This window comes from Cherax quadricarinatus, chromosome 40 (assembly GCF_038502225.1).
Source record: "Cherax quadricarinatus isolate ZL_2023a chromosome 40, ASM3850222v1, whole genome shotgun sequence".
Lineage (NCBI taxonomy): Eukaryota > Metazoa > Arthropoda > Malacostraca > Decapoda > Parastacidae > Cherax > Cherax quadricarinatus.
The window spans coordinates 5,021,515-5,036,099 of NC_091331.1; the positions used below are offsets into that span (position 1 = coordinate 5,021,515).

The 14,585-nt window shown below is 38.4% G+C and overlaps 1 protein-coding gene across 13 annotated transcripts in view; it reads right to left on the reverse strand.

The window, feature by feature from the left end:
• LOC128687363 (cytochrome P450 302a1, mitochondrial-like) overlaps window positions 1-14,585 on the reverse strand; it is a 47,238-nt gene that overhangs the window by 11,753 nt on the left and 20,900 nt on the right. For all 13 annotated transcript variants that reach the window (XM_070092652.1, XM_070092653.1, XM_070092641.1 and 10 more), the window contains 6 exons: window positions 14,184-14,300; window positions 13,401-13,477; window positions 9,485-9,686; window positions 6,369-6,537; window positions 3,959-4,128; window positions 708-786 (listed from right to left, as the gene is read on the reverse strand). In XM_070092652.1, the coding sequence (XP_069948753.1) occupies window positions 708-786; window positions 3,959-4,128; window positions 6,369-6,537; window positions 9,485-9,686; window positions 13,401-13,477; window positions 14,184-14,300 (814 nt within the window). The remainder of the gene's footprint in view (window positions 1-707; window positions 787-3,958; window positions 4,129-6,368; window positions 6,538-9,484; window positions 9,687-13,400; window positions 13,478-14,183; window positions 14,301-14,585) is intronic.

Here is a 14,585-nt window from a genome sequence, read left to right on the forward strand (position 1 = left end):
ATTCCCCTATAATTTTTACAATCTCTTTTGTCCCCCTTCCCTTTATATCTTTATATAAAGGAACTATACACGTTCTCTGCCAATCCCTAGGTACCTTCTCCTCTTTCATGCATTTATTAAACAAAAACACCAACCACTCCAACACTACATCTCCCCCTGCTTTTAACATTTCTGTCATGATCTCGTCAGTTCCAGCTGCTTTAACCTTCTTTCATTCTACGTAATGCCCCACACACCTCCCCCCCACTCACATACTGCTCTTTTTCACTCCTAAAAGATATTATACCTCCCTGGCCAGTGCATGAAATTACCGCCTCCCTTTCTTCATCGACATTTAAAAGTCCCTCAAAATATTCCTTCCATCTACCCATCTACTAATGCCTCTACACTGTTTTTAACAGAATTATAAACATTAAAATTACATTTCTTGAATAATCTTTACCAAACTAACGTGAGTTCTAGGTACGTGAATAAACTAATCAGCCACAATGCACGAAAGCATTTTGAAAGAAACTTGAAATTATTTTGTATGAATATCAGCAATGATTGTAACTACACATCAGTGTTCATTAGCAATTTGTTGATTCAGAAGTGCCAATATGGTATATGTGGAACATTGTAAGTAAGGGACTACTGTAAACCAATGATAATGACAAGGTTCAAATTTAAATTGTTATTTATCCATTAAAACTTCATGATTTACTCACTCCTTTCCGAAGAATGTGCCCATTCAGATGTGTGTCCTCTTGGAGAATTCGCATGGGCCCAAACATTGGTGGCATAAGCCTAGAATTATAATTACTGATACACATATATGTATATTTTTAACAAGTCGGCTGTCTCTCATCGAAGTACGGTGACCCAAAAAGAAAGAAAATCCCCAAAAAGAAAATACTTTCATCATCATTCAACACTTTCACCTCACTCACACATAATCATTGTTTTTGCAGAGGTGCTCAGAATACAACAGTTTAGAAGCATATACGTATAAAGACACACAACATATCCCTCCAAACTGCCAATTTCCCAAACCCCTCCTTTAAAGTGCTGGCATTGTACTTCCCATTTCCAGTACTCATGTCCGGCTATATAAAAATAACCAGTTTCCCTGAATCCCTTCGCTCAATATTACCCTGCTCACACTCCAACAGCTCGTCAGATCCCAAATACCATTCGTCTCCTTGCCCAGAGTTGATTAGGAAGGCATAACTGTGACAACAGAGTATGATGACTTAGTGAAGAAAGTTTGTGGAACTTGTATATGGTGGAGGATGGGCGTGGAGAGTGAGAATTGTCCAATAAGATGAGAGAGGGATTCTTATCGAATATCATAGATGAGAGAGGGAGGTAAGGAAAAAAGAAGAGGGGGAATGGAAGGAAATAGAACTTTTTGGGTACTGTACACTGCTTTTAATTCACTGCTGAAAGATAAATACAATTATGTGTGAAATGTAATGGGCCAGGAATGCCTGTCCGATGAAATATTGTACCTTAGAAATGCATCTCTGATGGAATATTATCCCTTTGACTGTCGCAGGCCCCTTTCTGAAACTGTCATTCTATGTCGATAAATTTTTTGGAAAAAAAAAAAAAAAATCTTATGAAATGGTAATCTTTTCCCGATGGTAATGACACCAAAAGTCGAAAACTCACGGAATTACACTCCCGCAAAGTTAGTGGTCTCGGCGACATATACGTATCGGCGATTTCGCCGACTTTGAGCCCTGTTTTTGGCCAATTCCGTTATTCCAGTTGACCAAACTCGTAGCTATTTCTTTAGAACTCCATTTTTTTCTATCAGGTGAGTACAAGAAACTGCCCATTTTCCAATTTGAACTACCCAATAAAGTGGCCAGAAATTGGCAATTTGGCCAATTTGACGCAAATTAAAAAAGATGCCAATTTCAAAATAGGGTCCATAACAAACAATGTAGACATTCTTGGCACTAAAATAATATATCCTCTTTTCATTAGTCACGTCTCTAGGCCCCTCTTATATTACTATTGCTTTCTATTTTGATTTTTTATTCATACAAAAAGATACAAAAATTTACTGTTATGCAGACTACTGCAATATTGTAAAAATGGTATAAATAATATCAATGCACTAGTGAAAGAATATCAGAATCCCCAGTTGACGTGTATTGGACGTGTCGTGTGATTTACTTACTCCTGAACATTGGTAAAAATCGAACATTTCCGCTACTTTGAGCTCAAATCAAGGTCGTTTTCACCGTGAAAGTAATCAAAATCATCTCTATTTCTGTAACATGTTTTCCATTTTATCACCCGAGACCATGAAAATGAGAATACAACGATAAATACTATACGAAAATACACCTCAAAGTCAGCGTTTTAATCCAAAAAAACGGTCAGTTTTTTTTTCTCATTACACACTGCGTGCTGCAGGAATTTTTTTATGTGGTGCACACAAGACCCATTCTCTCACATGTGGGCCTACCAGCTTTCTCCTGCTTGATTTGAAGCCACTAGAATTTTAGCGTATAAATACGTCAGAAATACAGTGGCGCATAAGACGTATATATACAACTGAAACAGTCAAAGGGGTAAAGTTCAGGAATGCCTCTCTGAGTGTGTGTCTGGGGTAAGAGGGTTCAAGTTCAAAACAATAAGCTTAGGAAAAAATTTCAGGAATGCACTAATGTTGTCTGTGGAGTCCTGTTGTGTTCTATATACCCAAAGCAGCACATAATTAAAAGTCACAATTTTTTTCTCATGGTCTCGTCTAGCTGACCTTTTAAAATGGTTGCATTAAGTGAAGGGTTTTTTATTCAAAGAATTAGAGCTGTACCCCATTAGGACAAACCAAAACACCTCTTCCATGGCTCGCTATTGCCCTTATCAGTGTCAGATCACCCTCTGACTATAATAAATATTAACATAGCAGAACCTAAGGTACATAAATTGGAAATATCTATGAAGGATGAGGGTAATCATAGAACTGATGAAGGAAAAAAGGCGAGTGGTGCATTGAGGTATATGTGGAGTCAAAAAACGTTATCTGTGGAGGCAAAGAAGGGAATGTATGAAAGTATAGTAGTACCAACACTCTTAATGGGTGTGAATGCAGCAGCGAGGAGGCGGTTGGAGGCAGTGGAGATGTCCTGTCTATGGGCAATGTGTGGTGTAAATATTGTGCAGAAAATTTGGAGTGTGGAAATTAGGAGGTGTGGAGTTAATAATAGTATTAGTCAGAGGGCTGAAGAGGGGTTGTTGAGGTGGTTAGGTCATTTAGAGAGAATGGATCAAAGTAGAATGACATGGAGAGCATTTAAATCTGTAGGAGAAGGAAGGCGGGGTAGGGGTCGTCCTCGAAAAGGTTGGAAGGAAGGGGCAAGGGAGGTTTTGTGGGAGAGGGGCTTGGATTTCCAGCAGGCGTGCATGAGCGTGTTCGATAGGAGTGAATGGAGACGAATGGTATTTGGGACCTGACGATCTGTTGGAGTGTGAGCAGGGTAATATTTAGTGAAGGGATTCAGGGAAACTGGTTATTTTTATATAGCTGGACTTGAGTCCTGGAAATGGGAAGTACAATGCCTGTACTCTAAAGGAGGGGTTTTGGGATATTAGCAGTTTGGAGAGATATGTTGTGTATCTTTATACGTATATGCTTCTAAACTGTTGTGTTCTGAGCACCTCTGCAAAAACAGTGATTATGTGTGAGTGAGGTGAAAGTATTGAATGATGATTAAAGTATTTTCTTTTTGGGTCACCCTGCCTCGGTGGGAGATGGCCGACTTGTTAAAAAAAAAAAAAAAAAAAGTCTAAATCATGCTACTGTATAATGTAAATATGTAATAATGCACACTACATAAAATTAAATCATAATGAATGACTTGGTACATATTATGTAAGTTCTAGCTGATCAAGTTCAGTAAGCTATGAACTCTGATGTTCATTTTTTATTTTTTTTAATAAAATTAATGTTATACTACACCTATTGGATTCTTTCAAGACAGCTCTAGTGTAGGCAAGCTGTGCAAGTTGCTTTGGAGTGATGTTACCTGAACCATCTCCTAATACACAGTCCAATTCTTCTTGCAGTTTGGCCTGCACCCTCGGATTCTTGGCTATAAGGTAGAGAAGCACGGCAGCATTATCAGATGTCTGAGAGAGAGATGGGTGGTCCATTAACAAGAAAGAACTATAGTACAATAAGGCTTTGGTTTTACTGTATGTACAATAATTAGTGCCAATTTTTCTACCTCTAAATTCAAGTCCAGGTAACTGGTTTTCCTAAATTTCTTCATAAATGTTACCTTGCTCACACTCCAACACACTGTCATAAAAACCAGTTGCTTCCACTGCTATCTAACGAACCTTTCCCAATATGACCCCTATCCCTCCTCCCCAAGATTTATATACCCTCTAGTCATCTTAATTTGCTCCAAACTCTCTAAATGTTCAAACCACCTCAACAGCCCCTCTGATTAATATTTTTGGTAGCCCACACCTTATTCTAATCTCTAGCTCCAAATTATCTCATTCATATTAACCCTTAAATGGTCCAAACGTATATATACATTCTCTGGCGTAGCGCCCCAAACATATATACACGTTTCCTTTGTCATTCATTCAACATTGGCACAACATGCCTGAGTCACCTAGACATGACAGAATGGGTGTGTGCACTCAGTGTGTGCCATATGAAAAAAATTGGGGATGCCTGGGTATCACCTGCTCTTTTTTCCTATTAAAAAAAAACAATTTTTTTTTCTGAAAAGTTTTGGGGTGCTGTGAGAGTGAACGTACATATACATTTGGACCGTTTAAGGGTTAAAACCACACTTAACCCTCAAACATGACATCTCTGCTACCTCGCTGCAACATTTAAAGCACATACTTTACACCCATACCACTATACTGTGGCATATTTGCCTTTCTCCCTCCAGAGATAAAGCTTTTTGTCTTGACAGATGCCTCAATGCACCACCTACCTTCTTTTCTTCATCAATTCTATGACTCACTTCATCTCTCAGACTCATCTGCCAACAGGTCTACTCCCAAATATGTGAATATATTTACTCACCCCATAATCCAACCTTTCATTGCCTAGAACTTTTGTTGCTCTTTCTTGTGCACACCTCAAACTCTTTTTTACATATCTTTTCAAAATCCTCTCTCCACCAACCTTTGTAAGTTTTCTTCAGAATCTCCCAACAGAAGTGTCATTGGCAAAAAGTAAATGTGACAACTACCACTTTGTATCAAATTCATTACCTTTTATTCCATCCCCCTCTCCCAAAGACCCTAGAACTCACTTTTTTTACAATCTCATCTATAAATGTTATATGGTGATACTGCATATTCCTGTCTAAGGTCTACTTTTACTGAAAAATAATCCCTCTTCTATCCTGCATCCCCTAACAAGAGCCTCACTATGCACATAAAATCTCTTTACTGCTTTTAATAACTTACTGTCTATTCCTTACATTTGCCACATTGCTCCCTTGTCACATGCTTTAATTAATATTCACTTATGTTTCAATATGAGCACTTACACTTAGCTTATACATCCCCTACCCATCCCAAAACCATTTTGTTTCTCTGCAGTCCTACTCTGTCTTGCCCTTTATTCTTTCTGTAACTTGATCACACACTTTACTCTGTATACTCAACAAGCTTATTCCCTATAATTCTTACACATTCTTTAGCCACTTTTCCTTATACAAAGAAACTATGCATGCTCTCTGCCAATTCCTAGGTGCCCTCTCTCCTTTCATGCATATAATGGACAAATGCACCAACTACTCCAAAACTAAATAACAAAAAAAAAGGCACAATACTGTTACTGGAACGATACACAAATAACCCACACATAGAAGAGAGGAGCTTACGATGACGTTTCGGTCTTCTATGTACGGCTATTTGTGTATACCTGTACTCCAAAATTAAACACAGCAGAACCCCCGTATCCACTGATTCGGGATCTGCGGTTTCAGTTATCCACGATTTACCTCTTAATTTTGCATAATAATGGCCCCAAAGCACAAAAGTAGAGAAGCGGGCAGTTCTTCAAAGCCTAAGAGAAGCCATGAAGTGCTTCCCATCAGTGAGAAAGTGATAATTCTCCACTTATTGTGCATAATTTATCAATTAAATTTTATAATAGGTACATATAGGACTCGTGTATAAAATTTGGTACTATCCACGGTTTTGGTATCCACGACAGGTCCTTGAAAAGTATCCTCTGTGGAAACAGGGGTCCTACTGTATATCCCCACCTGCTTTTAAATTTTTTATCTTGATCTCTGTCCCAGCTGCTTTACTCTCTTCCATCCTCTCATTAATCCAGAACCAAATGACATGCACATCTTTCACAACTGACTTGTGACATTTAGCCTTACTGTCTCTGTGCCACCAGGAATAAGATCCACCATAAAGGTGATGACGTCTTTGTGGGAGAGACCAGGTTCCAGTATGAGTTGCTCAACCATATTTGGCTGATAGTCGGAATTGTTAGCTTCTTTCTCTTGCATTTCTTTTTCCATCTTGTGAACAACAGCTTCACAGGTTCTGAGAAAGGAAAGCAATTAGCTTTTTTTTTTTTTTTTACCACATGTCATTTCCCAACAAGGAAGGAAGTACATTTAACATTATTTATTCACTAACTGTCTTGCCAGAATGGGAGATAATCAGGTTTGATCCAAACAAGGAGAGTAGTAATTCTAATTTCTTAGATTGAAAGCCCTTCATGAAAATCATGGCACCCCCTTAAAGGTCTAAAATTCACAATCTGACCTTGTTGTTGTTACCACTGTGATCTTATGCCAAATAATTAAATACACTAAACAAATCTCATCTAACATTTTTTCTAACGTTCTTAAATTTTTTTTTTCAACAAGTCGGCCATCTCCCACCGAGGCAGGGTGACCCAAAAAAGAAAGAAATCACTTTCATCATCATTCAACACTTTCACCTCACTCGCACATAATCACTGTTTTTGCAGAGGCGCTCGGAATACAACAGTTTAGAAGCATATACGTATAAAGATAGACAATATATCCTTCCAAACTCCAGATATCCCAAACCCCTCCTTTGAAGTGCAGGCATTGTACTTCCCATTTCCAGGACTCAAGTCCAGCTACATAAAAATAACCAGTTCCCCTGAATCCCTTCACTAAATATTACCCTGCTCACACTCCAACAGCTCGTCATGTCCCAAATACCATTCGTCTCCATTCACTCCTATCTAACACACTCATGCACGCTTGCTGGAAGTCCAAGCCCTTCTCCCACAAAGCCTCCTTTACCCCCTCCCTCCATCCTTTTTGAGGACGACCACTACCCCGCCTTCCTTCCCCTACAGATTTATACGCTCTCCATATCATTCTACTTTGATCCATTCTCTCTAAATGACCAAACCACCTCAACAACCCCTCTTCAGCCCTCTGACTAATACTTTTATTAATTCCACACCTTCTCCTAATTTCCACACTCCAAATTTTCTGCATAATATTCACACTACACATTGCCCTCAGATAGGACATCTCCACTGCCTCTACCGTCTCCTCGCTGCAGCATTTACAAACCAAGATTCACACCCATATAAGAGTGTTGGTACTACTATACTTTCAAACATTCCCTTCTTTGCCTCCATAGATAACACTTAATATACTTAGGAAAGACTACCAAAGAAATGGATAAAAAAAAAGAAGAAAATCTGAATAATAAAATTAACAGCAATATCAAACAAAATCCTAGGTAGTAGGTTGGTAGACAGCAACCGCTCAGGGAGGTACTACCGTCCTGCCAAGTGAGTGTAAAACGAAAGCCTGTAATTGTTTTACATGATGGTAGGATTGCTGGTGTAATTTTTTCTGTCTGATGAAAATGCAAGATTTCAGGTATGTCTTGCTACCTCTACTTGCACTTAGGTCACACTACACATACATGTACAAGCATATATATACACACCCCTCTGGGTTTTCTTCTATTTTCTTTCTAGATCTTGTTCTTGTTCATTTCCTCTTACCTCCATGGGGAAGTGGAACAGAATTCTTCCTCCGTAAGCCATGCATGTTGTAAGAGGCGACTAAAATGCCAGGAGCAAGGGGCTGGTAACCCCTTCTCCTGTATAAATTACTAAATTTAAAAAGACAAACTTTTGTTTTTCTTTCTGGGCCACCCTGCCTCGGTGGGATACGGCTGGTTTGATGAAAAAAAAAAAAATCAAAGAAAATTACAAATAAGAACGTGACCTACATCTACTTTCAAGGCTGCCTCAAGATACCTGCAATTCAACCAGTCGCCAGGGACATCATATGCAAAGAGAGTGCTATATTAAGTGTTTGAGGTCTTTCAAATATAAAGAGGAGAATCAGAATATGAATATTTGATTTTTTTCCATAAAATACACGTACTTTCTCTCAAAATAATGAATTTGTAATGCTGAAAGGATTTAAAAATCTACCGCTGTGTTGGAACAATATTTCTTCAATCTGTAAATTGTAATAAAACTATTCAAAGATTTGTAGGTTTTCATCAAAGTGAATTCTTTTTTTTTTTTTTTAATATACTTGTAATATCTCTGAAGTTCAGCTTGCCTGGGGTGCCAGCAACCCCAAGGCCTCTGTCTACCTCAGTCTAGTACGGTGGTTCCTAACCTTTTAAAGTGATCGTACCTTATATTTTAGAATGTAAACATACTTCAAATAAAAAAATTAATATCATAAATTCAGAATTCATACACTGACATTGCTGTATGGCCCTCTTGGGTTTAGCCTTAATTTAATTATTACACTAGTATTATATTTGTAATAGTACTATTCCTAGGTAGTAGGTTGGTAGACAGCAACCGCCCAGGGAGGTACTACCGTCCTGCCAAGTGAGTGTAAAACGAAAGCCTATAATTGTTTTACATGATGGTAGGATTGCTGGTGCCCTTTTTTCTGTCTCATAAACATGCAAGATTTCAGGTACGACTTGCTACTTCTACTTACACTTAGGTCACACTACATATACATGTACAAGCATATACACACACCCCTCTGGGTTGTCTACTATTTTCTTTCTAGTTCTTGTTTATTTCCTCTTATCTCCATGGGGAAGTGGAACAGAATTCTTCCTCCGTAAGCCATGCGTGTTGTAAGAGGCGACTAAAATGCTGGGAGCAAGGGGCTAGTAACCCCTTCTCCTGTATAAATTACTAAATTTAAAAAGAGAAACTTTGGTTTTTCTTTTTGGGCCACCCTGCCTTGGTGGGATACGGCCGGTTTGTTGAAAGAAGAAGTAGAATAGTACTATTAACATTAGTATTTATCAGCATTATTTACAGAGCACTGTTGGATACCCAGATAATGCTGGGTATGCAGGAATTGCTGGATATCTGGGTATTGCCAGCACCAAGAGATATTTTCTTTTTATACTACAATAAACTTTTTTTTTACACATGCTAACTATCTCCCACTTATATTACAACCAAATACCTGTACAGTACATATATAAAAAATAGGAGTCTTACTTTGTTAATATCTCCATCGAATCTTTGAGCTGTGTAAATGTTTTTGTAGGAAAAATCTTCCATAGTTTCAAACCAGTTTCGCATTCCTTAACAGCATTCATGAGGGTCTGAGCTGCCTTAACAATCAGTTCTGGCTGTGAACCAGAAGGCAAACTGGGATCAAAACACTGAACTCGCTGATTCAAGGCAACAAGACAGATACCTGAAATAAATATTCTACTATATACTGTGTAGTGTGATTCTCCAATGCAAAATGAAAGTTTTTAATTTAAAAATAACACAAAATTATTTTAAGGAATGAATTAAAGAAAAATGGTGGAAATTATTTTTCTATGCTTTGTCACTCCAGTTTACTAAAGAGTAAAAGAACTAAAACCTTCAGGAGTTATTTATCTTCTGGTTCTTGGCAGATGATGTAACATCCCCCCCAATGAAAAGCATGGGAGCCACTAGCACAATAAGAGACAACACAATAATTGTCAGGGGCCCAAGACTATTCAAGTGCCTCCCAGCATATACAGTGGACCCCCGGTTAACGATTTTAATCCGTGCAAGAGGGCTCATCGTTATGCGAAATAATCGTTATGCGAATTAATTTTCCCCATAAGAAATAATGGAAATAAAATTAATCCGTGCAAGACGCCCAAAAGTATGAAAAAAAATTTTTTTTACCACATGAAATGTTAATTTTAATACACACAAACTGAAAAAGGCATGCACAATTACATGACACTTACTTTTATTGAAGATCTGGTGATGATTGATGGGATGGGAGGAGGGGAGAGCATTATCTTCTTACTGTTTAGAAGGGGAATCCCCTTCCATTAGGACTTGAGGTAGCAAGTCCTTTTCTGGGGTTACTTCCCTTCTTCTTTTAATGCCACTAGGACCAGCTTCAGAGTCACTGGACCTCTGTCGCACAACAAATCTGTCCATAGAGCTCTGTACCTCCCGTTTCTTCAAGACTTTCCTAAAATGGGCCATAACATTGTCATTGAAATAGTCACAAGCACGGCTTGCAACAGCTGTGTCAGGGTGATTTTCATCTATAAAGGTTTGCAGTTCAAACCACTCTGCACACATTTCCTTAATCTTTGAAGTAGGCACAATGGATTCCACAACTGGCATAGGCTTCTCAGGGTTAGCCCCAAACCCTTCAAAATCTTTCTTAATTTCCATACTAATTCTCACCCTTTTTACCACAGGGTTGGCACTAGAAGCTTTCTTGGGGCCCATGGTCACTTATTTTCCAGAAACACCACCGAAAACACTGTAATACGAAATATTCCGAGTGTATGCTTGGATGTTACCGCGGAGGCTGGCTGGTAAACAATGGGACGTCCGGCACATGTGAGGGCACATTGGACGCGTCTCGGACGAAAATCGGTATGCGGGTTTTTAATCGGTATGCGGGGCAAAAATTTTGCGATAAAAGTAATCGTTATGCGGAAAAATCGCTATGCGATGCCATCGTTATGCGGGGGTCCACTGTATAAAGAATAAGGGATTTTACCAATAGATCCCTGGCTCTCTTCAAGAAGGCATTGGACAGGCACCTGAAGTCAGTACCTGACCAACCGGGCTGTGGATTGTATGTCTGGTTGACCAGGCCCTGATCCACCATGAGGCCTGGTTACAGACCGGGTTGCAGGGGAGATGACCCCAAAACCCTCTTCAGGTATACTCCAGTTATAGAATATTAGCCAAAGAAATAAATATATATGCTGTGTATTAAAAAAAAAAAGCCTGACTAATAACAGCTGGTACTGAACCTAAACATATGGAACCTAAATTGTAAATTTACTATTATTATTTTTTTTTTCAACAAGTCGGCCATCCCCCACCGAGGCAGGGTGACCCAAAAAGAAAGAAAATCCCCAAAAAGAAAATACTTTCATCAACATTCAACAGTTTCACCTCACTCACACATAATCACTGTCTTTGCAGAGGCACCCAGATACAATAGTTTAGAAGCATATACATGTATAAAGATATATAACATACCATTCCAAACAATCAATATCCCAAACCCCTCCTTTAAAGTGCAGGCACTGACTTCCCATTTCCAGTACTCAAGTCTGGCTTTATAAAAATAACCAGTTTCCCTGAATCCCTTCACTAAATATTACCCTGCTCACACTACAACAGCTCGTAAGGTCCCAAAAACCATTCGTCTCCATTCACTCCTATCTAACACGCTCACACATGCCTTCTGGAAGTCCAAGACCCTTGCCCACAAAACCTCCTTTACCCCCTCCCTCCAACCTTTTCGAGGATGACCCCTACCCACCTTCCTTCCCCTACAGATTTATACGGTCTCCAAGTCATTCTACTTTGATCCATTATCTCTAAATGACCAAATCACCTCAACAGCCCCTCTTCAGCCCTCTGATGAATACTTTTAGTAACTCCACACCTCCTCCTAATTTCCACTCTAAATTCTCTACATAATATTTACACCACACACTGCCCTTAGACAGGACATCTCCACTGCCTCCTTGCTGCAGCATTTGCAACCCAAGCTTCACACCCATATAAGAGTGTTGGTACCACTATACTTTCATACATTCCCTTCTTTGCCTCCATGGATAATGTTTTTTGTCTCCACAGATACCTCAATGCACCACTCACCTTTTTTCCTTCATAAATTCTATGGATAACCTCATCCTTCATAAACCCATCCACTGACAAGTCAACTCCCAAATATCTGAAAACATTCACTTCTTCCATACTCCCCCTCTCCAATGTGATATCCAATTTTTCTTTATCTAAATCATTTGACACCCTCATCACCTTGCTCTTATCTATGTTCACTTTCAACTTTCTACCTTTACACACACTCCCAAACTCGTCCACTAACCTTCGCAACTTTTCTTTAGAATCTCCCATAAGCACAGTATCATCAGCAAAAAGTAACTGTGTTACTATACTTAAAACAAAGCGCTAAACCTACTAGGGTCATACAGCGCTGCAAATTTACTAACAGTGGCTCTTGATCTTCTCATTGTCTATGTGGTCCACAAGATTTTGACTTAATTACGATCTGTTGGAGTGTGAGCAGGGTAATATTTAGTGAAGGGATTCAGGGAAACCGGTTATTTTCATATAGTCGGACTTGAGTCCTGGAAATGGGAAGTACAATGCCTGCACTTTAAAGGAAGGGTTTGGAATATTGGCAGTTTGGAGGAATAGGTTGTGTATCTTTATATGTATATGCTTCTAAACTGTTGTATTCTGAGCACCTCTGCAAAAACAGTGATAATGTGTGAGTGTGGTGAAAGTGTTGAATGATGATGAAAGTATTTTCTTTTTGGGGATTTTCTTTCTTTTTTGGGTCACCCTGCCTTGGTGGGAGACGGCCGACTTGTTGAAAAAAAAAAAAAATTAAATTTTTAAAACCTGAAGATTTTTTTTATTCATATACCGATTCAATATAAAAAATACATTATCTTTCAAAATTAAGTAACAATGTGGAAAGAAATACTGAGATTATTATTACCATTATTATTACTATTAGTATTATGGGGAAGTTCTTAACCCAAAGACGTCATACAGCACCTGGGGAATGTGAGGTTATAAGGTTTAGTAAGTAAATATGTACATTTAGGCACAGGTACACACATAAGTACATTTATCATACATCATGTCAGTTACCTAGGAAAACCCAAAATGTCAAAGTGAGGAGAAGATGGATCTAATTCCTTAAACTGAGAGCCCCCTCGCTGCCATCAAGACACCTACCTATCTTGAGGGGATGAAAATCTTTATATTTACATCAATGTAATACTATGTAAACCATTCTTAAAGTTTCATGGATAAGTAGCTTGCCTTCTAATACCTTCACCTGGGTGTCTAACAGCTACATATCTTGTAATGAAGGCATAAAAGAATGTGTCCATCAAATAACATTACTTACTCTCTAAGGCCCATTTGCTCAATTCTTCTTGGAAATTTACAGTTATTTGCCCTTCACTGTTTCTCAGTCGGGAAATTCTGAAAACAAATAAAGTTAAGAAAAGCCATACACTTATTTCTCTTGTCCAACTATTACAACTGTGATCATAAGTGACAAGCTGGGTAAAATATCCTACCAAGACAGAAAAATGGGACTATAGTGAAGTGCAGATCTAATGAAAGATTCACACGTAGTAGGAATATATATTTTATTAAGTCTTCCTTTTACGCAAGCCACTTTCCTATGGTAAGTCACATCACAAATAACTGATTACAAAGTCATGTTTAGATGGGACTGCATGGAGGCATTTCTCAGCCCCAAAACAAGGTCCTAGGCAGTATCAAAAATTAAAATACAGCAATTTATTGCACTAACAGAATCTAGATCAAAGTCCACATCTCGTATATTCTATACAATATTCACATATCATAGAAAAAAATATTCCTAAACAGATATGATTGATTTAACCCAAGATTAACTATAAGCCTACTCAACCACATTTTCTAAGTTTCCCAAATTTCCTCAACTATATTTTCAAGCATACACTGAGCAAATTCTCTCTTGTACTTTGTATAGCTGCAAAAGTTATACTACTATATTATCAGCATTTTCTATTATTATATTACAATCAGAACTAAGTGCTAAACTCACAAGTGACATAGAACACAGTCAGCATTTCTTAATGTTGCTAACTGATCATTATTTACCTCTATTTTTGTATCTGAAACTAGTGCCTATACTCACCGGTCTAGAAAGTCTAGTGTCACCTGATCCATATCTTTAAGGTAGGTGAGGACATTCTGTGGTTTTAAAACTGGTGCTTGAACTTTGCTTCTCACTCGCCACCATTCCTCACCATTTCTGAAAAGATATCATTTAGTCAAAACAAATTATAACGTACAGTATATTATATTCAAAATGTTGAGTACATTTTTGGATGTATAACTGTATATCACCCTGCCTCAGTGGGAAATGGCCGTTGTGTTAAAAAAAAAAAAAAAAAAAAAAGGACAGTTACATTCAAGGCTTTGACATCAAGAAAGTTGAGTGCAGTAGAGCCTCTGTATCCATGGGGACTACCTGCCAAGGATCTGCCGTGGATACTGAAACCGCATAGTAGCAAACCCTATACAGTGGAACCTTGGT